At 39.9% G+C, this 26,540-nt stretch overlaps 1 protein-coding gene across 1 annotated transcript in view; it reads right to left on the bottom strand.

Annotated features, from left to right (window-relative positions):
- LOC139734953 (sodium-coupled monocarboxylate transporter 1-like) overlaps window positions 1–26,086 on the bottom strand; it is a 36,966-nt gene extending 10,880 nt beyond the window's left edge. Inside the window, exons 1-6 of the mRNA XM_071645731.1 lie at window positions 25,625–26,086; window positions 14,360–14,425; window positions 13,378–13,429; window positions 12,862–12,929; window positions 2,601–2,755; window positions 1,090–1,230 (exon numbers count right to left, since the gene is read on the bottom strand). Coding sequence (XP_071501832.1) covers window positions 1,090–1,230; window positions 2,601–2,755; window positions 12,862–12,929; window positions 13,378–13,429; window positions 14,360–14,425; window positions 25,625–26,029 — 887 coding nt within the window. The 5' untranslated portion in view covers window positions 26,030–26,086. The remainder of the gene's footprint in view (window positions 1–1,089; window positions 1,231–2,600; window positions 2,756–12,861; window positions 12,930–13,377; window positions 13,430–14,359; window positions 14,426–25,624) is intronic.
- Between the last annotated feature and the right edge of the window lie 454 nt (window positions 26,087–26,540).

Below are 26,540 nucleotides of genomic sequence, written 5' to 3'. Positions count from 1 at the left end.
CATGAAAGGATTGTGGGATAACCTGGATGTGTCATATCACTATCTTGTTCTTTATTCTTCAATAGGTGGATAAGAAAGAAAAATGTGTCGGCAAGACCCATGACTCAAATACAGAAAGCCATCTTTATAGATCATTTTTATATTAATTTTTCTTCAAGACTGAATGATACTTGTGTATCCACTAAATTAATGAGTACATGTATTATAACACTATGAACTGTAATCCTCCTAATTCTCCGTTGTCTTGTTTCCATCTCTCTCTCTACCTACCTATGTAGGGCCTATATTTGTATGAATTTACCACATCAGTGGGGCAGCTATGTGAAACAGATGCTCACATCTGGCGGAAAGTATGAAATTTTGCATATAGGGGTATTTTGGAGCACTGATTTAAAAATTGCCGGATCCAAGTGATCTGACCACTGGGTCGGCCACCATTTTGAATTCCAATATGGCCGCCAATTTTTGTTACATCTGCCCCACTACATTATTTGGTAAATGAATTTATTAAAAGATATTATTCCTCAAAATACTGGCCTACCCTAGGTAAAGCCACCTAATATGTACTCATCTTGTTCTCTAGCTGGGCAACTCTGCAGTTTACATAATTATGTGTCTTGAGCATAATTTTGAACCACTTCTAACATCTGCAATTTTGTCACACAAGCTGTTCATTTGATAGTGAGATGTTCCTACCACACATTATGGATGAGTCTTGAAGGACAAGCTGAATTTTGTTACAACCCCAGTTCCTCTTAAGGAAAATTACAGACCAGTAAAACCTAGTTTGAGACAGAGGAGTAAAATCTCAAAGCACAATAGTGAAACTGTGATCAAAATAAAAGACATTACAAATCTCATCTCAGTGGCGGATCCAGGAGGGGGCACACCGGGCGCACGCCCCCACTTTATTTCCTGTTTAAAAACAAAAGAAATAAAAAGAAAAAATGGAGAAGAGAGTGCATGCATCCCCCCTTTAATTTTGTAAAGGCGCCCCCTCTTTATGGAATTCCTGGATCCACCCCTGCATCTTAAAAACGTGAGAAATGCCTTCTATCCTATAGCCAAGACCTTCATCTACTTTCTTACCATTTAGCAGCGCGGAGTGTTGGACAGCTCAGATAGCGCTGGACGGACGCTTGATTGCAGCCAAACGTGGCAAGCCAGTTGAAGGTTGCACCAAAGATTAAGGACCAGACGGTGTGACGTATCGTGGGATTCACTCTAATGCTAGAAGATGAAGGCATGGAAAGTGACCAAGCCATTAGGGCCTTCTCTCTACAACATGGCACTATGTGAGCAAACATTCCGTGTCGGTAATAGAAGTAGACTTTATAGTGAGCTGGAGAAGGCATAGCAAAGTATGAACTGTTCTCTAACATTAATGTTGTTATATTTTCTATTGGTTAGAATTACAGCAAGCTTATCAGTCAAAAGTAGATGCCTTTTCTTGAATCATTTGCAGAGAAATTCTGTAGCACACTAAATGACATCAAACTTACAGTGCTCTGTTCAAAATGAATACTTTCTCAGTGTAATGAGTGCAACAACCATGGTGATGCACTTCCAAGTTTTACTGCAGTGTTATACAGATGACTTCGGTACAGCTAAATTAAAGGGGCTGTACAGTACTGGTTGAGGTGGTGATTCATGGTTTTAACATTCCTAAGTGAGATAATGAGAAACCTTTTATGAAATATGAAAGAGCATGTAATTTTAAGAAGGATTCAATGTTTATTTGATGAAAATTGGTTTTCAAATGGCTGAGATATCCAAAAAAGTGATAATAATAAAAGACTACATGCCCCAACTTTATTAGGATGTCTTTGTTTCACCTTGTTTTTGGATATCTCGGCCACTTCAAAACCGATTTTCATCAAATAAACTTTTGATACCCCTTAGAATTGCATGCTCTGTGACATCTCATAGAGTGGTTTCTCAATATCTCGCAAAATTTTAAAAGCTAAATCCTCACCTCGACCAGAACTGTACACACCCTTTAAGTTGAAATACCTCACATCCTGTCCTAGCTTTATGACCCCACGGAAATTTACCTTATCTCAATCACTTTCTTCGCATCTCTTACATTTCCATTCTCGTGAACATCTGCTTTAACCTCAACAAATTCCATGTAAGACTGAAAACTATGAATGTTTCTGTTAGGAAGGATTAATCAGCACACAGAATGTGACCAACCACACCTTAAAAATCTCCTCTGAGGGAAGGACAAGTTTTAGGGACCTATCAAAAAATTACTGAAGTAGGCGATCCAATGACAAGCCAGCCACTCCCAAATCAAAGACTTGATTGCAGCAAGCTGTCATGAGAAAAACTATTTCAAGAGTGTTTATCTTATTTCTTTTCATTTATTTATTCATTTTTCACCCGTCCTCACATCATATACATAAAAAACATATACGTGTATATATCATTTTATTTTCTTCAACAAGGCGCAAATGAACCAAGTAAGCTGTCCAACTATACTGTATCCCTTTTGAGATGCAAGTATTCTATTTCTCCAAAGACCATTTGATATGTTGCAAAAAAATCCAATGATTTCACAAGCACTGTGGCCAGCATCATAAAATCATTTCACATACTCATCAAAGATGACTCTGCCGCCCTCTTTGTTGATGCTCCAGACATTGGCGAATCCATCCATCTTGATAGAGCCATGGATGATAACGGCTATGAGACAGGACACCATGATGATTGTTTGGAAGACATCAGTCCAGATGACCGCCTTCATACCACCCTATTCGCAGAAACAATAATGGGAGGAAAAATTATGATTTGTAAAAGTGCCACTTTCACTCATGAGACCAAAAAAAAAAAAAAAATTCTAATCCTTGTCCTTGCAGACAAAAATCGTTCCTGAAGTTGTTTCTATCCAACCTAGCCAATTCACTTCCCACTGGATTTTTCGTAGCTGACAATTTTTATGACCTTTGTAAGAAAAGTACAATGATCTCTGACCTAAATCTTTGACCAAAATGATATGTAAATTATTTACCATCTATCATTATCCTTCCTACCAAATCACGTTACCACTAAATATCATTAGGTGAAGTACTGGTTCTTAATAATAATAATAATAATAATGATAATAATAATAACAATAATACTGATAATAATAATAATAACAATAATAATAATAATAATAATAATAATAATAATAATAATAATAATAATAATAATAATAATAATAATAACAATAATAATAATAAAAATAACACACTGTAATAAATTTCAAATACAGTTCAGTAACCTTTGACCTGACTGGAAGCTGTTGTACATGTCATCAGCAGGTTGGCAACATACGCAAGATATCCGGGCTTTGTATTTAAAAAAAAAAAAAAAAAAATTGGTCTTTACCAGGTATCTATTCGTTTACCTGAAATCTCTACAACATGCCTCAAACCAGGGAGGTGAGTGTGTCTCACCTCCCTGCTCAAACATAGTCTATATGGGTAGTCCTACTGGTTTGATGAGATTATTTCTATAAAAAAAAATCCGACGAAGCTTTGTGAGAATTTGCACTGGATTTATTATTCTGAAGTGTTTAAATCAAAACCATTGTTACTGCACTTAAAACAAAACATAACAAAACTTAACAAAACAAAAACAAACAAAATACCAGCAAGTTGATGTTATTCTAATACTCGTGAAGTTTAAGACCTTTTGTCGCAGATATTTCTGTATGAAGGCAAGAATGCGAGTGACCTCTGCCTTTTCACAATTTTTCCTCTTTACTTTGTTTTTACAGGAAAGTAAAACATGAGAACAATTAGATCTAAAAGGTAATTTTTCGCGGCACGTCTGTCGCCATGCACCCTCTTGAAAAATACCCCTTCACACCACCCCATTCCCCCCTCCCATTCCGTATCATAACCCGCGAACCGTCTTGCGATTTTTCAACAATGCGCGTTTTGTGAGTGATCCACTGTATTCAATAGCATGAACATTTTTACTCATGTGACATTATGACACTTTGTTGACTATGGTCGGAAGCGGGGGAGGTATCTCACTGAGCGGCGAACGTTTTCGAACGTAACGATTTAGGTTTCATCGGGGTTCGTAAAAAGTTGCAATCAAATTCGCAGTTTTCATTGTCGCAGTTTTTCATGTCGCAATTTGTCGTAAAGAAATTTTAAACATGTTTAAAATTTCTTTGCGGCGAGAAACATTGTTTGCGACAATGAAAACTGCGACAATAAAAACTGTTTGCGAATTTGATTGCAAATTTTTACGAACCCTGACGAAACCTAAAATTGGATACGCTCGCAAACACTCGCGATCGTCGCTTAGTGAGATACGCAAATCAATCCGAGGACATGCAGACGAGTCCGAAGGACTGATGAAAATTTCGAGTCTTTTGTTACATGGGTCGTCAGCAGGGGATTAAAAGTATCGTAAATCGTAATCACGGAAACAGAAATCGAACCGAACTCCCCAACTATAAATGCATCATACTCTGTTATCTCATTTACATATGCGCGTCACTGAACTGATGTTACGCAGGTGCATTATTGAGGGCGTATCAATGGGCGCGACAACTCCACTGTTACATCACTCTCACGGATGCGCAAAATTACAATGCATAGTTATGGCAACATAACTGGCTATAAATACTATGATCACAATATAGTTGTTACCTTTTTAGGCCACAGGCTTGAGCTCTTGACGATTGACTATTGTCATACGTTGATTCTGAGCGTTTTTCTTCATTAATCGATTACGATTAAGGGTTGAAATTTCACCAATCAACCATGAGCGACGAACGTAAGTTCTCTTTATTTTGTTAAGAGCATTCTCTATGATCCTAAAGATGTATTTGCAAATCAGCCTTGCCAACTACGAGTACATTGTGTCATTCTGCTGTATGTAAAGTTCCCGTCATGGAGACTTCCTATGCTGCTACTTAATACTCTCGTACTGTATATATATATATATATATATATATATATATACATACACCACACAATAATGCACGCTTTTAACACTTCTGCTGCAGCAATAACAATTGTAAATTATTTTCTTTTTTGCCATCATTCTAACGCGTCTTAAGATCCTGATTTCACGAAAAAATTTACGATGCGACATTCCGACCTTTAATTTGCGTTGCTAGTGAGTGACTGGGTATTTTCAATTATGAAAGCCATCTACAAAATTTATAACACACAACACTGACACACACATAATAACATATGCAATGTACTTATATAAAATACACGTATTATTCATTCCATCTTCAGCCACTCGGGTCATTCCAACTTTCAAGGAATATTTGAAGGCGATGAACGAATTCATCGAATTCGTCTTTCTGAGAGATATCCCAGACATCATCATGCCGGATGATTACACCGGCAACACAGACGAAGTCGTGAGGTCCAGCGAGACGACCGAGGCATCGTGGAAGGTGCAGAGGCAGACAACTGGGGACGAGGTTGCAGAAACTAAAGTTGGGGAGGGAGAAGTGACTGAAATCTCAGAGAAAATTTATGACGTGGAAGGAGAAAAAGTGGTCGTGGAAGGGAAGCTTAAAACTGCATCAGCGGAGAACAGCACGGCTCAGAAAATGAAAGACCGCGCTGAAGAGGAGGAAATTGTTGAGGAAAGTCAAGAGAAAGTTGCTGAAGAGATGGCAGGAGAAGATGAGGGTGGAGAAGAGATAAAAGAGCAGACGGAAGGAGAAGAACTTATAGAAGGTACGTCCGATGAAGATGGCAAGGCGGTCAAGATCCCGGAAGATGGAAAAGTTGGAGAAGAGGCATCTTTAAACAGCGTTGAGCTGCCTGCGAAAAATCGGCAGGAGCTCACGGAGGGGGAGGAAACTACACATACTGTAGGAGAGGAGGAGGAAGAGAATGGAAAGGAAGACGATGAGGACACTCATCTGAAGGAGGAGGAGGAGGAGGAGGAGGAGGAGGAAAATGAGTGTCGGCAGGAGGATACGCCACGGATGGTGGGAGAAGAAGACGAGGAGTGCCGGCAAAAGGAGAATGAACAAGTTGAGGAGAAGAGTGATGAGGACCGTAGGCTAGTGGAGGAGAAAAGGGAGATGGAGAGGGGAGCAGAGTATCGGCAGCAGGAAGAGACGAAGCAGACAGCGGGTGAGGAAGAGGGGTGCCGGCAAGAGACGAATGAGCGGCTGGAAGGGGAGGATGAGGCGTTAAGGCAGATGGAGAATGGGAAGACTGAGGGGAAAACAGAGAGCAGGCACGGGGAGATCACGAACCAGGTCGAGATTGAGGAGGCGGAGGAAGAGGAGGATTTAAGGCAGATGGAGAATGGGGAGACTGAGGGGGAAACCGAGAGCAGGCACTTGGAGATCACGAACCAGATCGAGATTGAGGAGGCGGAGGAGGATGAAAAGTTAAGGCAGATGGAGAATGGGGAGACTGAGGGGAAAACTGAGAGCAGGCACGAGGAGATCACGAACCAGATCGAGATTGAGGAGGCGGAGGAGGATGAGGAGGCGGAAGAGGATGAGGAGTTAAGGCAGATGGAGAATGGGGAGACTGAGGGGGAAACCGAGAGCAGGCACGAGGAGATCACGAACCAGATTGAGATTGAGGAGGCGGAGGAGGATGAGGAGGCGGAGGAGGATGAGGAGTTTAGGCAGATGGAGAATGGGGAGACTGAGGGGGAAACCGAGAGCAGGCACGAGGAGATCACGAAGCAGATCGAGATTGAGCAGGCGGAGGAGGATGAGGAGGCGGAGGATGAGGAGTTAAGGCAGATGGAGTATGGGGAGACTAAGGGGAAAACTGATGAGAGCAGGCACGATGAGATCACGAACCAGATCGAGATTGAAGAGGCGGATGAGGACGAAGAGTTAAGGCAGATGGAGCATGGGGAGACTGAGGGGGAAACCGAGAGCAGGCACGAGGAGATCACGAACCAAGTAGAGATTGAGGAGGCGGAAGAGGATGAGGAGTTAAGGCAGATGGAGAATGGGGAGACTGAGGGGGAATCAGAGAGCAGGCACGAGGAGATTACGAACCAGATCGAGATTGAGGAGGCGAAGGAGGAGGAGAGGCAACAACATGAACTGGGTGCGAAAACTGAACAGGATGAGGAGGAGGAGGAGGAGGGGGGGACAAGGGAGGACCTTGTGCAAGGACGGAAACAGCTGCCACAGAAGGTGGAGTCACAGAAGGACAAACAGGAAGAATGCGAGGAGTTCGGAAAGAGTCAGATGGGTGAGGAGCAGCACAAACAAGAAGTTGGAAATGACGAGACCTACGGTGCGGAGGAGCACGATGAAGAAGTAGACAAGGATGGAGAGGAATGGCTGGTATTAGTGGAGCTTATCAACGGGCCACATACAGGAGATGCGAAGGGGCAAGACGAGTTGCTCGCGAGAAATCAGAAAGGGGAAAATGATAACGAGAACGCAGCAAAGCTGGAGAAGGCTGAGGTCGAGAAGAACTGTAGTGTTGATGCGGAGTCAAAAACGGAAGCAGAAATGGTGACTCTTCATACGGCAGAAGATGCAATCGTGGATATGAGTAAGAAAGCAACATCTGAAGATGAAGACGGAGGAATGGTATTAGTTGAGCTTGACAAGACACATACAGGAGATGAGGAGCAACACGTGTTGTTCGAGATAAATCAGAAAGTGGAAAAGCATAACGAGGACGCAGAAGAGCTGGAGGAGGCTCAGATCGGGAAGAACTGTAGCGTTGATGCGGAGGAGTCAAAAACGGAGGCAGAAATGGTGACTCTTCATACGGAGGACGGGAAAATCGTGGGTATGTGCAAGAACGCGACAGCATCCGAGGATGACATTGCCTTGGAAGAGGGAATGGTGAGTGAAACCTCTGAGCAGGGGGAGGTGACGGAGGAAACCGAAAAGACTGCTACTGAAAGACAAGTGGCGATGAATAAGAAAGGACAATTAGAGAATAGAGAGAGCATTACTGCAGAGACTGAAGGAAATTGTATGGAAGAGACGACCCAGGAAGCCTCACAACAAAACGCCACAATTCAATACACGTCATCAAACAAATCAAAGAGGGCGAAGAGATCTCGGCGAACGTGGTGGAGAGTCTTCACCTGTTGTGTCGGTAGGAAGAGGAACTGCGGTGAAGACTAAAAAGTTGGGAGGTAGGGAGGCTCTGGGTTGGGGTGGCCTGCGAGTTTGGGAAAGTGACGGCTAGGAGAAAAAAGGTTCATAGTCATAATCGTGGATTGGGATAATAAATGCAAGAATTGGAGACAATTAATTTCTTTCTTCTACTTTTTCCTTATTTTAAAAATTCTTCGTAATATGAGTACAATGTACTCTGTCATGATTGATGTATGTCGTCTGGGATTTGACAAGTATGGATGTAAAGGTAGAGGATGACTACGTTCTAGTAGTGTTGGCCGGTCTGGGCACATAGGCCTAACGACTAGAGATCTCGAGACAGCTGGGCGCGGTAAATCAGAAAAGGAAGAGCATGTCAGCTAACATGTTATTATCCGAACATGACGTTGTGATCGTATAGAGAGCAATACGAATGATTTGAAGGAGATGAATGGAAAGCAGAGGGAGAAACCAGTGAGCAGAAGGGTGTAGTAAGGTGGAAGCTGATAAAACAGACGAAAGAGCTATTAGGACAGCAGAGAAGTAACCCGATCAGTAGTGGATGTCGATGTTGCAATCGTCACTTTCAGACGCTCTAAGTAGGTACAGAGACCTCTTCTCTCGTCTCTCAGGACGTGTGTGGTGAGCGCTAGGGTATGGATGGGTATAGCATTCAGTTATGAACAACGGTACCGAATTCTCCAGAATCTACGATCTTCTTCAACTTCAATTGAAACGGGAAGGACAACGAGATGTTGTCGTGTTGTAGATAAAGTTAATGAGAATATCTCGAATACGGGCCAACTAGCAACTAGAATTATCACTGAAGGTGATTAATACCCCCGCCCCTAGTGTTGCTTTACAGTATGTGATGTCATGAGGGCAATGACGTTAATACCAAGTTTGTGCATTTGTCGAATTGGAAACAGAATTATTTTAGTTTACTGTACAATTACAGAGTTGACACTGAGTATAAAACTTACAGCAAATGGAAACATGCATTCCCCCAGCATTACTACACTTAAAGACCATCATACACACCAAATTTGACCTTCATAGCTTGAATGGTTTATTTTGATACAAAAATGAGTTGTTACCATGGCAACACATTTTCCTTAAACTAACACATTGATGTCTTGCAAAACTACACTTCTAGATCATGATACATACTAAATTTGACTTAAATTGCTTGAATGATGGAAAAGTTATTCAATCTGCAAGGTTTTGGTAAAATTGTGGTTACCATGGCAATGGTTTGTGTGACAAACACAAAATTTATGTGTTCCACATTTATACCTCAGGGCCATAATGCCTACCAAATTTGGTTTCAATTATTTGAAAACTGTGGAAGAAGTTCACTCCACAGGATTAAAACTAGAAATGTCGCTATGGCGACTGGTATGCCTCCGCCATAATGCATGATTCTCCTAATAGGTCTATACTCAGTAGTACATGTGGACAATGTGTGATTACATTTTCACAAAATTGGCAAATTATTAAAATGACATGTTTGTCACAAATGTATTGAATGTTTACCTTCCTTGACCTATGTTTAATTGGATGAATAGGAGAGCATGTATTTGGGGATTTAAGAACTTTAACTTGACTTTGACCATTTCATAAGTTTATGCACTGAGTAATTTTCAAGGTATGGAGAAAAAGCGCAATTTCTGTATTGAACAGTAAATTGTTATCATTTTCATCTGGCCTTTGATTTATAAGAGAAGCACTGTCAGGCAGAACATACATAAATTCAGCATGTACTAAGTTTCAAGATAACTTGAGCCACTTCCGAGATATGGAGAAAAAAGTAAGTTCAGCACTTTCACTTGATCTTTGACCTTTTGACCTTTGACCTTCTTGGCAAAAAAAAATCCCAGAGAATCTCTATTGGGTTAGACATGCATACATCAAGTTTAAAAAAATATATATCCTGCTGGCATTGCATAAATATAAGGAAAATAGTAAGATTTTGAAGTATTGCCCTTGACCTTTGACCCCTGACCTTTGACCCCATGAACCCTAAATTCCCTAGATAACCACTGCCAGTCAGTAGATGCATATACACTATGTTCCATGAAGATACCTTGAACAATTTCCAAGATACAGAGAAAAAAGTGAAATTTTTACATTTTACTTGACCTTTTGACCTTTGACCTTTTGACCTCATGACCCCAAACTTTCACCAGAGAATCTTAATTGGGTAGTACATGTATACACTAAGTTTCAAGAAAATATCTTCAGGCATTACATAGATATGGGGGAAATAGTAAAATTTTAAGCATTTGACTTTGACCTTTTGACCTTTGACCTTGAGCATGTGCACCCAAAAGTTGATAGGCACAACTTCACCCCCTAATACACATACATGCCAAGTTTCATTAGGATACCTCAAAAGGTTTTGGTAGTTACCCTGTCCACAAAATTCATTACGGACGGACGGAAGGACAGACGGACGGACGGACGGACGGACGGAAGGACGGACGGACGGACGGACGGACAACCCGAAAACATAATGCCTCCGGCACCACTTCGTGGCGGAGGCATAAAAACAAACAAACATGCAGTTACCATGGCAACGCATTGTCCAATATAAATACAAAGGACATTTTGCAAAACCACACTTAAGAGCATCATACACACCAAATTTCACCTTCATAGATTAAATGGTTCAATTTGATACAAAAATGAGTGGTTACTATGGCAACATATTTTTCTTATTTTAACACATTGCTGTCTTGCATAACTACACCTCCCGATCATCATATACATACTAAATTTGACCTTAATTGCTTGGATGATGTGGAAGTTATTCAATCCACAAGGTTTTGGTAAAATTATGGTTACCATGGCAATGCTTTGTCCGACAAACACAAAAATTATGTGTTCCACATCTATGCCTCAAGGCCATAATGCCTACCAAATTTGATTTCAATTGCTTCAAAACTGGAAGTTGTTCACTCCAAAAGATTTCGAAGAAAACATTCGGTTACCATGGTAACGCTTTGTCAAGTACAAACACAAAGAGTGTTTTGCATAACTACACCTATAGATCATCATATAGATACCAATTCTGAAATTGATTGCTTAAATACTATGGAAGTTATAATCCACAAGGTCTTGGTAAAATTATGGTTACCATGGCATCGCATTGTCCGACAAACACAAAAAAGCATGTCTTGCACATCTATACCTCAACATCATCATTTACCCTAAGTTTCATTTAAATTGCTTCAAAACTGTAGGAGTTCGCGACGCAAAATTTTGCAACAGACCGACCGACCGCCCGACCGCCCGACCGCCAGACCAACATCACGGTGATTCCTATATACCCCCTTCACACACTGTGTGGCGGGGGTATAATTAGTTGTAATCCGGAAAAACAGGTCACGTGAAAAAATCGAGAAATTCTGAGGTCTAGTTTTACACTAAAGAATTGCCTGAACTCTGCGGAGTTTCTAGCGGAGCTACCGACAAAAGAAGGAGAGGAGGAGGAGGAGAAGGAGGAGAAGAAGACGAAGAAGAAGAAGACGATGACGAAAACGAATAATAATAATAATAATAATAATAATAATAATAATAATAATGACAATAATAATAATAAGAAGAAGAAGAAGAAGAAGAAGAAGCAACAAAACACTCCGGCTTGAGTTATTCTCATGAGGGTTTTGGCAGCGTTGGCATCCAGTTGCCTAGCAACTTCCATCATGATTTGCGAAGGCCCTGTAGAGGTAGGCTATACCGAGAGTGGAGAGCCATGTGTCATTAATTACCCAAGGGGGAAAATGATCGGAAAATTTGTGAGTTGATCATCAGCACTTACCATCACACAATTTATACTGATGAAAACCAATGATATACGATGCTCCTGGTTTTTATACAAATTGATGAATTCTTGCGTCGGGTTGTGTTTATTGCAACTAATTGACGAATTGCCCTTCATCGACGTACGTAAGCACCGATTATTCAGTGTCTTAGAGTTGTCATGATACGAGTTTGTATGCCTTTTATTCTTTTATCATTACTACAAAAACATTGAATAATAGGTGCTTATCGTTGATAAACGGTAATTGGTCAATTAGTTGCTTTCAGGTTGCTTGCAGCAACGCTTTCCCCATATTAACTATGCTAGAAATCCGCTTTGCGGCTTAGGTTATCACTCACTCGTCTCAGAAATGTAACTGAATGTTAGTTTTAGAAAATCGGGTAAAATCTAATTCATGAGCTCCCTTTTGAATAGATAACGCAATGTGTCTCATGTGCGGCAGAAAAAGGCAGACGACATCGTCCCATAAATACATGCAGATGTTGCCCTCCTCATATCCCCATTTTGTTCCTGTATGACTGCATTTTTAATTCACTGTGACTGACACAATGTTAGAGCTGGTTTATGTACAGATTTTGACAGATAGGGTGTGGGGTAGAAGACCTGCGGGTCATGGTAATTAAGTTCACCTTTTCTTCTGCCCCTGGCAGCCCTGTTTTCTATATGTCACAATTTGTGTGTGTGTGTGTGGGGGGGGGGGGGTTCTCACAAGTGTTTTGTCTCTGTGTTATAAATTATCTTATCTTTGTTATGCTGAATCAAATGTGTTTTGTGTTTACCCATGTAGGCCTACATATGCCTGAAATGCCGAATAAATAAATAAATAAATAAATAAATAAATAAATAATAAACACTCAAGTTTCGTTTGAAGGAAATCCCCAAAGCGTACTATTCGTAGCTGAGGCAGCTAAAATTATTCATCTCTCGGTCCTATACTAAAGCACTAGCTGCCCATACTTACCAGTGAGGTGTAGAAGGTGCAGACGAGACCAACCGTTAAGACAGATCCCCACAAGGTGAAACCAGTCACTAAAAACAACCACGAATCAACAAAAGTACTGTCAAGGAAACATGGTGAATTAACTGCTCCTATCAAAAGTAAGTTCCAATTTATTTCAATAAGCAGTATCGGTGACTTTCAGAGAACCAACGGCAGTATAACAATGTCATACATCTTTACGGAGCCGCTGCGTTTCATCAATCCTTGCGCCTTTTTGCCTCCAACTATACAAGCTGAAGCTAACTTATACATCTCACAAAAGTCTCGCTTCATACATTATAGAATGATTGGATCTGACACCAAGTCAAAATGGCCGCGTAATGGAACAAGAGAAACGTTGATTGGCATAATCATGTGTGTATCCTTTGAAGGACTTTATTAGCTTTGGCATCATTCATATGTTTTACAAAAATCATAAAAACGAGACAATCACTATAGTCAGGGGTGATCAACAGTTAAAATGATACTATACGTCACCTGCATTGACTGCCAAGGCTGGTGCATACAGAACAATGGACATGTACATCACCTATACAGCAGCAAGGACAAAAGAAAACAAAGAGACACGCGTTTCTTGACTATTGTCCCGCCATGATCTTTCCCTTGGACGTGGCCCTGCTTTTGTAACACAGTTTCAACTCGAGTATTAAACTTTAAATAGCGTACCATTCAGATCTTTCCTGCCGAATATAAAATTGAAACCTCATTGTCATTGTACTTTTTTAAAAACGTTTCTCGCTGTTGTTCTTATTTGACTCCTTCCAATATCCGACCTTTTGTAACTATAAGGGTCAAAATGGACAAACATCGTGTACAATGTCACATTACTTGCGAGAATATCGTCGAGTTCGAAATTTTACCAATTTAATCCTATAAGGAGCTCTGCACCTGGTGCCCCATAGGGACCAACCGGACAATTCCGAGGAACTTTGTGTCCCTTTATCTGATTCTAAAGGCTTGATCGAAATACATGTACATGTATGACAACATGGTTCCATTATTAGTATTGGAAGTACATGTACATGTATTATAGTACATTTGTATTGGAATTCGTAATCAACGTAGCCTGGAAGGAAGGGTCCATTTTGTCGAGAGCACAGCCATGTCATCACGCAGATGCTTGCAGTTGCATGTTACGATAATTACAGTTATTTTACCAACTTTTGAAAAGCTACTAGCCGATTCATCACTTCACGGATGTCATGGAAACTGAAACTAGTGATCCATAAGAATTGTTCTAAGTCCACCATAAAACTCCAGAGCCACAGCACAATGCATCTTGGGCTTTTTAAGCATCTTCTAATAATATAGAGAAAATTCACAATATATTATGCCTATACATATCGTATCCATAACTACAAAAGAAATATACTGCTGTTGAAATGTCATGTCACGGAATTTACGCTTCAGACACATCACAATTCGTTTGGAAACCCATCACGTCCGCTTTGAGTCTTACCATGTAGATGACGAAGCCAGCTGTACCGATCAGTCTAGCGACGACAGAAAAACGAAGTTCCAGATACTGCAACATCGAAACAAATCAGAACGTTTCTTTTACTGGCCATGAAGAAAATATACTGGTACTGTTTAATCTTCAGTTGTGGTTAATCCTTTCAAAAAGAAGTGGCGTACGTGTACCTTTGAATCTGGTAGTATGATCAAGAAATAATATTCGTATACAGTCTTGTAGTGCATCATTGTGATGATATACGTCATTAAATCATGGTAATTTTCTTTTATGCGTTGCAGAAATCTCCATTTCTTTCAAGCCAATGCAGAAAGACAAACCACACTCAAACGCGATCAAAACACTAACTTACCATCAACTTTCTTGCGACCGTATTCTCTTCTATGCAGCCACTCGTCGCCATGTTCGCATGATTATAATTCTACAAGGCTATGGTGCTTATTTGCCGCAACTTGTTAAATGGATGGTAGAGTATCGGTTAGATGAGGACAGGATTGGAGCTTTTAACTTTTTGCAAGATACTACGAAACCACTCTACGTGTATGAAGTGTTACATGGAGAGCATACAATTCTCAGAGGAATTCAAAGTTTATTAACGTGTGATGAAAATCCGTTTTGTCAAGACCGAGAAAACCCAAAACAAAGCAAAACAAAGTGATCCTAATAAAATGTGGGAACCCAAATTTTATCAGGATATCTTTGTTTTTATCTCAGTGATTTCAAAACCGATTTTCATCAACTACCTTCATATTTCATGACTGGCTACTCATTATTTCACACACACACACACACACACACACACACACACACACAAAATGGTAATCTGAAGCCCAATCTCAACCGAATACTACATGTATTTTGTTTGCTTCCTCAGTTACTAGACACATCATGTACTGTCCTTCAGAAAACGTCGAGTTTCCCGATGTTATACCACTGTAGTCTCTATACCCATAAGACGTGTGGATATCACGCCGCTCTGCATTTTGATACGTTTTCTGCATAATGATAATCAAAGATATAAAATCTCTTTGAATGATATAATTATATCAGCTTTCCTCTGTAAATCATATCGATGGCAAGAAATCAAACCTCTGCTGAACTCTTTTTGTCGACAATTTCCGTGTCTGCCACAGGAAATTGTTCTTTTACTACAAACTGTATAGAGGCTACATAGGATAGGTCATAGTGCCTCTGAATCTAATACTGATCAGGCTGTGATTACTGTAACTTACGCAAATTAAAATTGTTTTATAAAGGGAGGTCGGCAATTAAATACAAGTCATTACTCAACGTCTCTTTCTTTTTTTATTTACTATACGAATTAAAAGAGTAGTTCATAAAATTTCATTTGTGATAAAGATTAAAAAATGCGGTTGCGAGCTTTACTATACCTTTGCGTGTATTTATTTTCTAAAGAATTAAGACATATTTTCATAAACGCAAACAACGCTGAACATCCCGATTACATCGTATGGACACACATACGTGTAGCGGCTTTCCTCTCCCTCTCTATATTTCAAGTATCTCTCTTTGATCTTTCTCCTTTATCTTAAGCATAGGTTTAGATTTGTTTTGTACTAAATGACTGATGTGTACATACACAAAGCCCGAGACATTCGTGCTGCCTGATGTTGATGTATGTTGTATTGAAAAGCACTCGCACAATTTCGAAGCAATCTATAGGGAAGCCCGCGATGATAAGGAGTTCCGACGTATCAATGCGCCCTTCATGCACGTCGATATCGCATTCGCCTACGGGTCATCTCTACAACAGCCTAAGATCAATTGTCATAAATCTTAAATAGACTATGTCATGTATAGGCCTATTCTAACGTCGGAGGGTGAACAATTTTGTGGTACTCTCTGTGAAAGGCTTATATACAGCCAATCAAATGAATAAATGTGTTATGAAAGGAATTTTCATATTATGTTAATAGGCCTAATCAAGGAGTGTGTGATCTAATTTTAGTAACCATGTCTTCATGCATCTCAACATTTTGCTGGTATGTAAAAGAATGTGATGCAGATTCATCAATTGGGTATTACAGGGTGTAACATAGGTATTATAGGTGGTAGGACATTAGGAACAGCTTATACGATAGGATTATATAGGATTAGGGTTAGGGCATATTAATCCCAGATTGTGCCTGTATAATGTCATAACTATAATTCTTTTTTGAAATACCCAATAAAAAATAAACATTAGATGTTCTTATAAGGTTTTCTGGACATTCAAGACGGATAAGAAATGTTCTCTAAACGTTCTGGAACAGGTCATAAGACTAAGACGTTCTTAAAACATTTTTGAACGTTCTAGACGGATTTCAAAGGTTTTCTGGACGTCCGCAGAACGCACACAGAACGTTTTGAATATTCTTAGAAGGTTTAACTGACGTCTATAATGTCCAAAAGGTTTTCTGCAGGTCCTTTAAAATTCCGAAAGGGTTTGTATTTGGGTTTTTAAACGTTTAAAAAACGTTTTTATGACGTCCATTTGAAATGTTTAAAATACGTTGAAAACCTTCCACAAAAAGACGTTCTGGAAACGTTTTGACAAAACGTCCAAATAACGAACTTGAAACGTTTCAAGAACGTTCAGAAAACGTCCAAATGTTAGCTGGGGCGACCATGGCATTACAAGTAGACTGTATTAGTTCAAGTCTGCAGTGGCCAAAGAAATGGTATACATGCATGCAAGGGAACCAGTCGTTCACAACGTTTCGGATCGGAATTAGCATAATGTGTAACGATGTTTATCCTGAGCGGAGTACGATCGATCGTCTTGGCAGGTGGAACAACATCCGCGCGGCCGAATTCCAGGGCGTGATGGAGCTCGGATTGGAACAGCAAGCAGGCTGGTAGTCGTATGAATACAGATACAGCTCCATCACGACACGGCCTCCATTCCGCAGGGTGACCACAAATCGCATATTTACTTGGTCATCCAAAATGAGACTTGTGTCATTCTTATGAAACGTTGTGACTGTTGAAGACGAATTTAGATATAGCAGGTATACCTGTTCATTAACGAAGCCCTGTGGGGCATTTCATGAAGCATTTTGCCGACAAAGTTGTCGGACAAATTTGCTCTCAGCCAATGATATGCAAGGATTTCAGTATAATAACAGTTTGTCAGAAAAATATCCGACCAAAACGCTTCATGAAATACCCCCCTGATCTCTGTCAGTGAGTCTATGAAAACAACACAATATTCTGAGCAAAATCTTGCGATTGAATGGTTCTGATAGACGATCTTGGAAACCATATCATATGAGCTGAAGAAATAATAATTTTGCCTCGCACTGTACGATCTGTATATTATGTGTGCTTTGTACCCGTAACAAGACCATCATTTGTGTCTGTCCGGACATTCGACAATCATCATTACACAATGCCTCGCTTTTTTTAAAAAAAAAAGTCAAACGAATCAAATCAATGACGGAACACGGTAGGCGTGCCCACAATCCAGAAATTTTAAGGTGTCGATAATGACTTGTATTATAGAAGACAAAATTGGCCACACTTGAACTGATTTTTTTTTTTCGATAAAAGGGAATCATTATTGAAGACCGTCGAACAGTGCCAGTGTCATTCAAAATCCACTTCCGCAATTTCACTTCGTTCAAAAGCAAGGCCTTTTCAAATGGTCTGTTTCTCTTTGTGTTTGAAGTTTGTATAGGGATAAGTGGCTGCCCTTTTACATAATGGACTTGTACTCGCAAAACATTTGCAGGTCTCGGGGGAAAACGTATCAACCTCTTAAACATAAAACTTTTTTTTTTTATCTTGAGTGGAATGTCTCTATGCAGTCATTAAGATATTCTGTAGATATGAGCAGAAGTACATGTATCTCTCAAAGCCTTTTTGGTCCGTCTGTTTGTGTTTGAAGGTTATCAGTGGTTACCTTTGTATTCAAATTCAAATTCAAATTTAAACCATTCACGGGTCTTCAGAGAAAAAATGTGCCAATCTCTGTAACATTGAGACATTTTGTGAATCTTGAGTTGAAATGCCTCTTTGCAGTAAGGCATTTAGATGGTCTTCAGCAAAGTATGGCAACATCTCTCTGCACTGTTAAACACTAAGAAATTCTTCAGCAGAAATACGCTGTACAGTTGTGCCATTTACATGCATGTAGCTCCCTTTGGATTCTCATGATCTTGCATGAAATGTGCAGAGCTCTCTTTAGGCCTACAGTTTTTAGCCTAGCATGAAATTCAGGTGACATCATAATGACATCCTACTTTTTCATGCGATGTAGTGTGGGAAAAAGAAACCACAGGTATCATAGAGGGCGAATGCGTGGTCTTAGTGGGCTTCTTTCGACTGTCACAAGTAAACATACGGATACTTTGAGCTGGCAACATCATAACTGAGTCTGGCCAGCTATACAGAAGCTCACCAGATTTGACTGTAGTTATACCCCCATTTCCATGAAGAGCAAGACTTCTCAAAGACCACTGAAAGACCGTAAAAATTAGCAGATCTCTCCATGATCTTTATCTACGTGGTCTTATGATCTCTGAGGTCCTTCATGATTCCTGAAGTGATATTTCGTTGAACTTCATGATCTCCAATTCTTTCTTTCTTTTAAACGGATCAAAACAATCTTTCAGCGGTCTTTCAAGAAAATGGCTTCCAGATGTATTTCAGCAGTCTTTCAGCGATCTCTAAATGAGTGCTCAAGGGTCCTAGTAGTCTTTCATTTACATCTCAACAGTCTCTCAAGAATTGCCACACATATTTGGAGAAGATCACTGAAAGATCTTTGAGAGATCATTGAGGGATTATTGAAAGACTAGAGTCTCTTAGAAATCTTGACTGATCTCTCAAAGATCTCAGAAAGTGTTTTAAATGGTCTTTCATTGATCTCTCGATCACTGGTCTTTCAGTGAACATTCTGGAATCTTCAAGGTCCCAGATCTCTGAGAAGTATGCTGGAAAATTTCTTTTTGATCGTTCAGTGATCTTTTAAGAAGTTTAAGAGCCATTCCACATAGACACTATTGGTATCTGGTCTTGGAGACTTCTGAGAGTTTTTGCCAATGATATTGTATGGGTCTCATTCAGCGGTCTCTATAACAGGTCACCATTATACAATGTACTTGATTTGTTGCACTCCCATTCCGGAGTTTAACACCATGGGTTTTGGTCTGAATGTGGTACTGTAGTCTGATCTCCAGATTGCTCAGTATTGACAAACAGCCTACCTGTCAACACCTTTGCAAACCCATCATTACATTAGATCAGTAGATCAGCAGTGTACATGTATTCCATAGGTTCCATGAAATTCCATAACTAATCTACATCTTGCCGATCATTTGCACGACTACTCGAGCACTGCACAAACACAATTAAGAGAGATTCATATTCGTGTTAAAACCTGTGATATTCAAGGTTTCGTCGACAGGCCATGAAATTTTACTGCAATGCCACCAGTAAAAAACAGACCTTTTTTCCCTGAGATTTCGAAATTTATAAGGCTGAGAATATTGAAACTCTGAAAGGCCTACTGTACATACGCTATACTGACGACTCATGAGGCGGACGCCAGATGAATTGATCAAGCTTCCAAGTCAACAGTCGCTTGTTTGCAAGACCGAAGATTCATCAATAACACTTTTGTGCTAAACTGTCATCATCAATTCAGATAATTAGCAGTCACTTTTAAAATGTTTGTTCTTAATATTACTTTCGCTTTCAGCTGTACACATTTACATGAACCGTGTACAATAGTATAAAGTTTGTAGAAGTATTCATGCACATTAACTGAGTACAAGGCCTGTTGTTGGATATATTGGATGTAACTTACAGCTGTATGCAACTGTTACAGGGCTGACCATGGATGAATATTTCGACATTTTGTTTCCTGTAATGATGCAAAGCATATAGGGTTACATCCATATACTAACCAGTGCTTTGCTTAATAGCACATCAACAGATGATGCATTGATGAACTAAAAGACTGAACAGAACAGGTATGGTGTGTACCACTATACAAAGCGTACATTGTGCAGTAGATGTAAGTATGCGGATCACACACCCCCACTCATTGCACTTGCATGAGTGTTCACGATGATTATGTGTTACTCAAGATGAATACCCTTGCTTTATTTTGTCACAATTCAATTATGGTCTGTTTTTCCCCATCCAGGTGCAAAGTACTGGGTTTTGAATGAGTGACTATGAAGGTCCATGAATTGATGAATACCAGGGTACTGTCATTACTCCCATTTCTAAAGTTCAACTAGGGCGGGCGTGGGTATTCTCGTACACAGCAGTCACTTATATCTTGTATAGTATATATGCCAAGCTGTGTTACTGTATGTCAGTCTGAAAGAGTGAAAACAAATTTTCATTCCTCTCTCTCTCTGCTTATTAGTACACATGAATCTGATAGGCCTAATTTAGATCCCATTCAGATTCCAAAACTAAACTTCTTTCATACCCTACAGTGCCATTGCAACAACTGAAAAATGCATATTGTATGCAATAATCTCATACAAGTTGTACAACCTATCATAATACATTTCCAAGCACTTGCACACTCTCATGATTACAAATATTTCTTCCCAATTAGGCCTGAGTAAAATGAACCATCTGTGATTTTCATATGAAGGAATATACCCCTGGGCAGTATAAACTCACTGATTACCACTATATTTTTGTTCGGACAACTCTCACTACTGAAAATTATCCTGAGAGTCATCTACACCAGAATACAACACTATCAAAATGAAAAAAAAAGAAGAAGATGTCCGTAATACCTATTGACACACCATTAACTAAAGTAATCATAAAAACTTGGATGTGTTTTGTCCTTGAAAAGAGTTAACCCACAGTATTGTTTTTCTATGAAGAGCTACTTTCGAAGGGCTATTGGCTGTGGTGAACATACATGTACATTGTACAGCCTGAAACCACGCAGTTCAAGATCTGATACTTGAGACATTGTCTTTTAACAAAAAGGTATGTAACTGAAAGGCCATGCTCCTTTGAAATAGAAAAGGTCTTTTACTCAAAACAAGTTATCTGTTGACACCCTTATACATACCACTGAAACTTCTATTGTTTTTTAGGTTATGAAACCTCAATTCTAGAAAATCTTATTCTCTTCATGACAACTACTCTCAGTATCTATTTTCGCATCAACATACATGTAGTATGTACGCGTGTACCTAAGGAAATGTACTATTTCTAGTAGAAAATCTATACATAATAGGTATGTGGTACATTTACTGCGACCAGCCCCATACGCATACGCTATGCGTATGGGGCTGCTGGTCGCAGTTAGTGGTACATGTACAATCAAGCTAAACAAACACATCATCATAGAAATTCACTAATAGTCACAATTTTTGTTATTTTTGTCAAGTTTTGCAGTACTAGCTTTCACATTGAGCAGTATTCATTTTGCGTGGTTCAAAAAAAAGCTTGAGCTCTCACCTCACTGGACACATGAGTCATTTTCTTTTTCTTTTCTTTTTTAACCACAGATTAGTCAAATCCTTGATTCATTCACTCATTGGATTCACGTGGCATCATGTGCCTTTATTGATACCACTGGCGGACAACTGGTACTGGTAGTCTGAACTGTCTGAACTGAAGTGATTAATAAAAGGCTGGTGTCACTGGTCCATTGCACCCTGTTCTTTGGGAGTATTGAACTGCGATCTCTCGAAGTGAAAAGTTACAGTGCTCAAATTACACTGAGGCCATTCATGCGGCCAATGGCCATGATGTCCACCATCTGCATACGATGCCCCTCCAAAATTCAATGAACAGTCACTGGCTGTGATCTTTTTCTGTAAAAGTAACTAGAAAATCTTACGAGTTTTGAAGACAAAGATATCATTTCCCCATTCTTTTTTCACAGACTTGTGTACACACACACAACCTAACGCTGGACATTGTAAGTTCAGCTGTGTGAGATACAATCTAGCTACAGGTGCATATAAAGCACATGCAGCATCACACTCTAAAACAACAGTGGTAACTTTAAATGTTGCCAAGCAAAGAAAAATCCATCAAATCAATGTCAGTGAGGGTTAAAACATTACTTTTAGGTACGATAATTAAATGGTCCTGACACCCCTATAACTGGTCTCGATGACTCCTCCAAAAATTTGAGAGTCAAGGCCAAAATGGTCATGACTCAAATCAAAGTGGAATTTGAGGCCTGTCTGTGTCAGTCTCTTTCACATACAAGGCATCCATTTCATGCCATATCCAATGAACGGAATATCTCTGCCTCTTTCTTGAGGGGACAAGATGACACAAAACAACATTACACAGCCAAACATATGATGCAGGCACATGATTTCAAGGTCAGATACGCTACACTTTAGTTGATCGAAGATTGGTCTGTACGATGTACATGTATCTTGTCATCTGGGATATGTTCCAAAGAGACTACAATTTACAAGTGTACAGACATACGCCTGTCTGATTTCATGGAATCTCCTGTCTACAGAGGAGAGTCGTGAAAGTAAAGAAAAAAATGATATAAAACTCCTCCGGACAGACAGAAATTTCAGTCTACATGTACCACTTTGAGCCACTGTCCTGTCATGAAGTAACGTTTTGCCTCGGTTCTGCATTGCAATCAATCATCCGTCTGGAGTCATCTGAAAGTCCCACTCAAACATAATAACAGGGCTCTAGCATATCCTTTGTATGTAAATAATGAAATATTTATTGGAAGCTACACAGAAGAATAAAAGTTGTTGTAGGTGTTTGAATTAATGCTTTTTGTTTCCCTCGATTCTAGAGCCTTTACTGTCATCACAAAGTGTCTGTACATGTACCGGTACATGACATATTAAAATCCAGAATGATATCACGTAAACATTGTGTGCACAATGCACAGCACAGCACTCCGTGATGAAACAACTTTGAGGTTAAGGAACTTCAAAGGCCTGTACCTTGTGATTACATCAAACTCTTTAACAGTTTTATGATCACTGTATCTGATAACAATTATTGACCAGGCTCAGATACTCCCGTACTTAAAAGAGTACAGGGAGTGTAAATATAAAGTATGCACTGTACGCTGCTATCTCCAGCATTTTGTGTTCCTCACAATATCTGATCTTGCCAATCAGATCACTATCAGCTCGCAGTAACCTCTCCTTACATCACAATCCTCATTTGCAAACTTATATCACAACTTGAAACTAAATTGTAATTCTCTGATGGTTCATTTACAGTATATAGGCCACTAAAATCTTTAAACCTGGGGGTGTTTCATCAACGTTTGTCAGCGCTGACAACTTGGATCACCATAGTAACAGTCAGTGACCAGAGCATCTCAGCCAATCTAAACCAAGGATTTTGCTGAAATTGTCAGCGCTAACAACTACAAACGTTGATGAAACACCACCCTGAAATTTTGGTGACCTGAAAAAGATATGCAGTGGCCTGAAATAAAGGTAAACATGACCATCCATTTTAAGCAGGCAAATCGATGTGCCAACAGCTGACCAAGGACCCCGATGGCAATAATTTACCTTTTTGTGTGAAAAAAGAAGAAAGAGAAGGAAGGAAAAAGAAAATTTATAGCTAGATGTTTACGGCAAATCAAAGTATTCCAAAGAGAATGTGAAACCCCACTAAACAAAAAACAACAACATTTAAATCTTAGTTGCCTGACTGGACCACCAACAGACCCTTTACTGTACGAGCTGAAATTTTCGCGTACAGATATTTTCGCGAATTACTACTTGGAGGACATTTTCGCATTTTTAATTTCGCGGTTGCGAGGGTCTAACTGAACGTATGTGTAGTTATTCACGCGTTGTTATTTTCGCATGTTGTTATTTTCATGGTTCAAAGGCGATTTGCAAAATTCGCGAATATAAAACCACCGCGAAAATTTCAGCTCGTACAGTATTCAAATTTGGTGGCCAAACACCAATCTTTAGTGGCCCCTGGCCACCAGTAAATATTGAGCCCTTATTATCCTTGACAATTTTTCCTTCTCTATATGACACAATTCTTCCCCTTTCTTTTTCATTATTAAAGGCGAGTGCCAAGAGGTCAGATGCTGGTCAGTCTGTATTTTAATATAAGTTTGTATATATTACTATTTTCAGTCTTTACACGTATTAAAAACAGCTTAGTCTTTTGAGAGCACAAGGGCCTGTTATAATTCAAAGAGACCCCTGTATTCATAAAACACAAACATAAAGTCAAAACTCAAGTACAATGCTTAACACTGGTGCTGGTCTCTGATGGTCCCAGACTGGTAAAAGTCACTATTTTCAGGAATTTTGCCAAATTTAATGACAGTCCACAATGACCAGTTGAAGTAAAAAATGATAACAGAAACCTAATAACTTACATTGTAGTTGGATCCTGGAGTCAGTCAAAAAAAATGAAAAGAAAAGAGGAACAGGACCCATAAATTTCAGATTAGACCAGTAATAAAGATGAAAAACTTGGTAGGGCCTATTTACTGGTCTGACGAGAACAGGTGAGACTACAAGTAATACAAAACCTTGGGGGAAAAAATTGTACAAATGCCACAAAGTGAATTAAAGAGCATGGATTGTATGGACATGGATTATAGACAAAAACAAAACAAAACAAAGAGCCCTGAATATGTGTTAGGACATTCTATAACAGTTTGGGGTATATTTACATGATGTTTGTAGTACCACCAGTACTAGTGTAGTATACAAGGAGATTATACCATTTGAAAACAACCTCTCATACTGCTACTGCCAGTACTGGTATGATTTGTACTTGACCGAAAGATCGGCCTGTATCTGGTCATCGGGAAAATGTTCTGCGGAGACTGCGTCTGGCTTCATGGATCCCCTCCTTGTCTGCTACGGAGGAGAGCGTAACGTAAAAAAAAAAATATAGAAGACTCCTCCGGACAGACGGATCTTTCTGTCTAGATTTGTAAATACTACATCATGTACTCCTCCAGCTTATTAAATGACAAAAGTAATTTTTCAGTTGGCTATTAAATAATTACTGATTGGAAGATGGAAGTAAAGTATTTTATGTGGGTTCCATATGAGTGTTATGACATCTAGACCTAACTTTCAATTTGTCATCAGAATTTTGGTGTTTTTATATTGGTTCCTAGTTTTGACCTTATTGCAAAATTGCAGCCCACCACCACACCAGTAATATTACTTTGACATGTCATTGACCAATTGTGGTGGGATCCTTATTTTTTCATTGGTACTTTCTCTTGCACTTTCAGCCTCATCATCGCACTGATTTAGGGGCATACTGTACCTCATACACACTGGTCAAGCGAAGTTTGTAGAACGTAGGAATGTAAATATTCGCGACTAGAAGTGACATAAGGATGTAACTCCCGCCGATGTACCAAAACATGGTGCCGTACACATAGACCTCGGATGGAGTTCCAAGAAGTGCTATAGCCGACATCCAGCTTGCGAGGAGAGAAAAACCAACTGGAACTGACGGCATCTTGCGATCAGCGACAAAGAATTCCTGCGTGGTTTTCTGCTTCCCACCAGTACATGCATAGTAGATTCCGATGGAAGCTGATACCAGTAAAACCAACACGAACACGACGTAGTCGACTGCGGAGAAAGTTGCCGGGCCGCTCGGCTGGCCATTGTAGCCGGGCGGCGCCGGTTCACCGGTTGTTGTTGCGAATGTAGCTGCGTCCATGTCGAGGCCCGTTCTCAGCTCAGTCAACGATTTTAGAGTCCAGACTTACAGTTACAACTCTGCGAAAAGTTAGATGTTTCCGCTATTCACATCACAATTAAAAAAAACAAACATATGCCTGCAACCACAAACTAGTAACAGTCCAGTTGTTGGCAGAGGCCGAAATCCAGTACGCTACGGCTTACGAGAACCGGGAACGCGGAATTCGCCGGGTGTTGGAAGTGCACAAATAAAGCATGCAGACGGTGATGCGGACGGGTACCCTACACACACTGCACTGGACACACACTTCTTCGTCAGAAGCAATGTCGTAACTGCCCGGTAGACAAGCACGTGGTAGCAAACGCACAGCCAAATTCCACAGTCCCATACGTACTAGTATACAGCGACATCGTTAGGCACGCTCCATTGCGTAACACCCATGCATGGGCATGGGACATGTACATTGTTTGGGATTACAAAAATTGAACCAGGTTGATGTTTACATGGAATTTTGTGGACGTGGGACCTT

This window comes from Diadema antillarum, unplaced genomic scaffold (genome assembly GCF_040938485.1).
Source record: "Diadema antillarum isolate AM-2024a unplaced genomic scaffold, OU_Dant_1.0 seq00000555_RagTag, whole genome shotgun sequence".
NCBI lineage: Eukaryota > Metazoa > Echinodermata > Echinoidea > Diadematoida > Diadematidae > Diadema > Diadema antillarum.
Note: the sequence above shows the minus strand (reverse complement) of the source record. Positions and strands in the feature narration are given on the sequence as shown.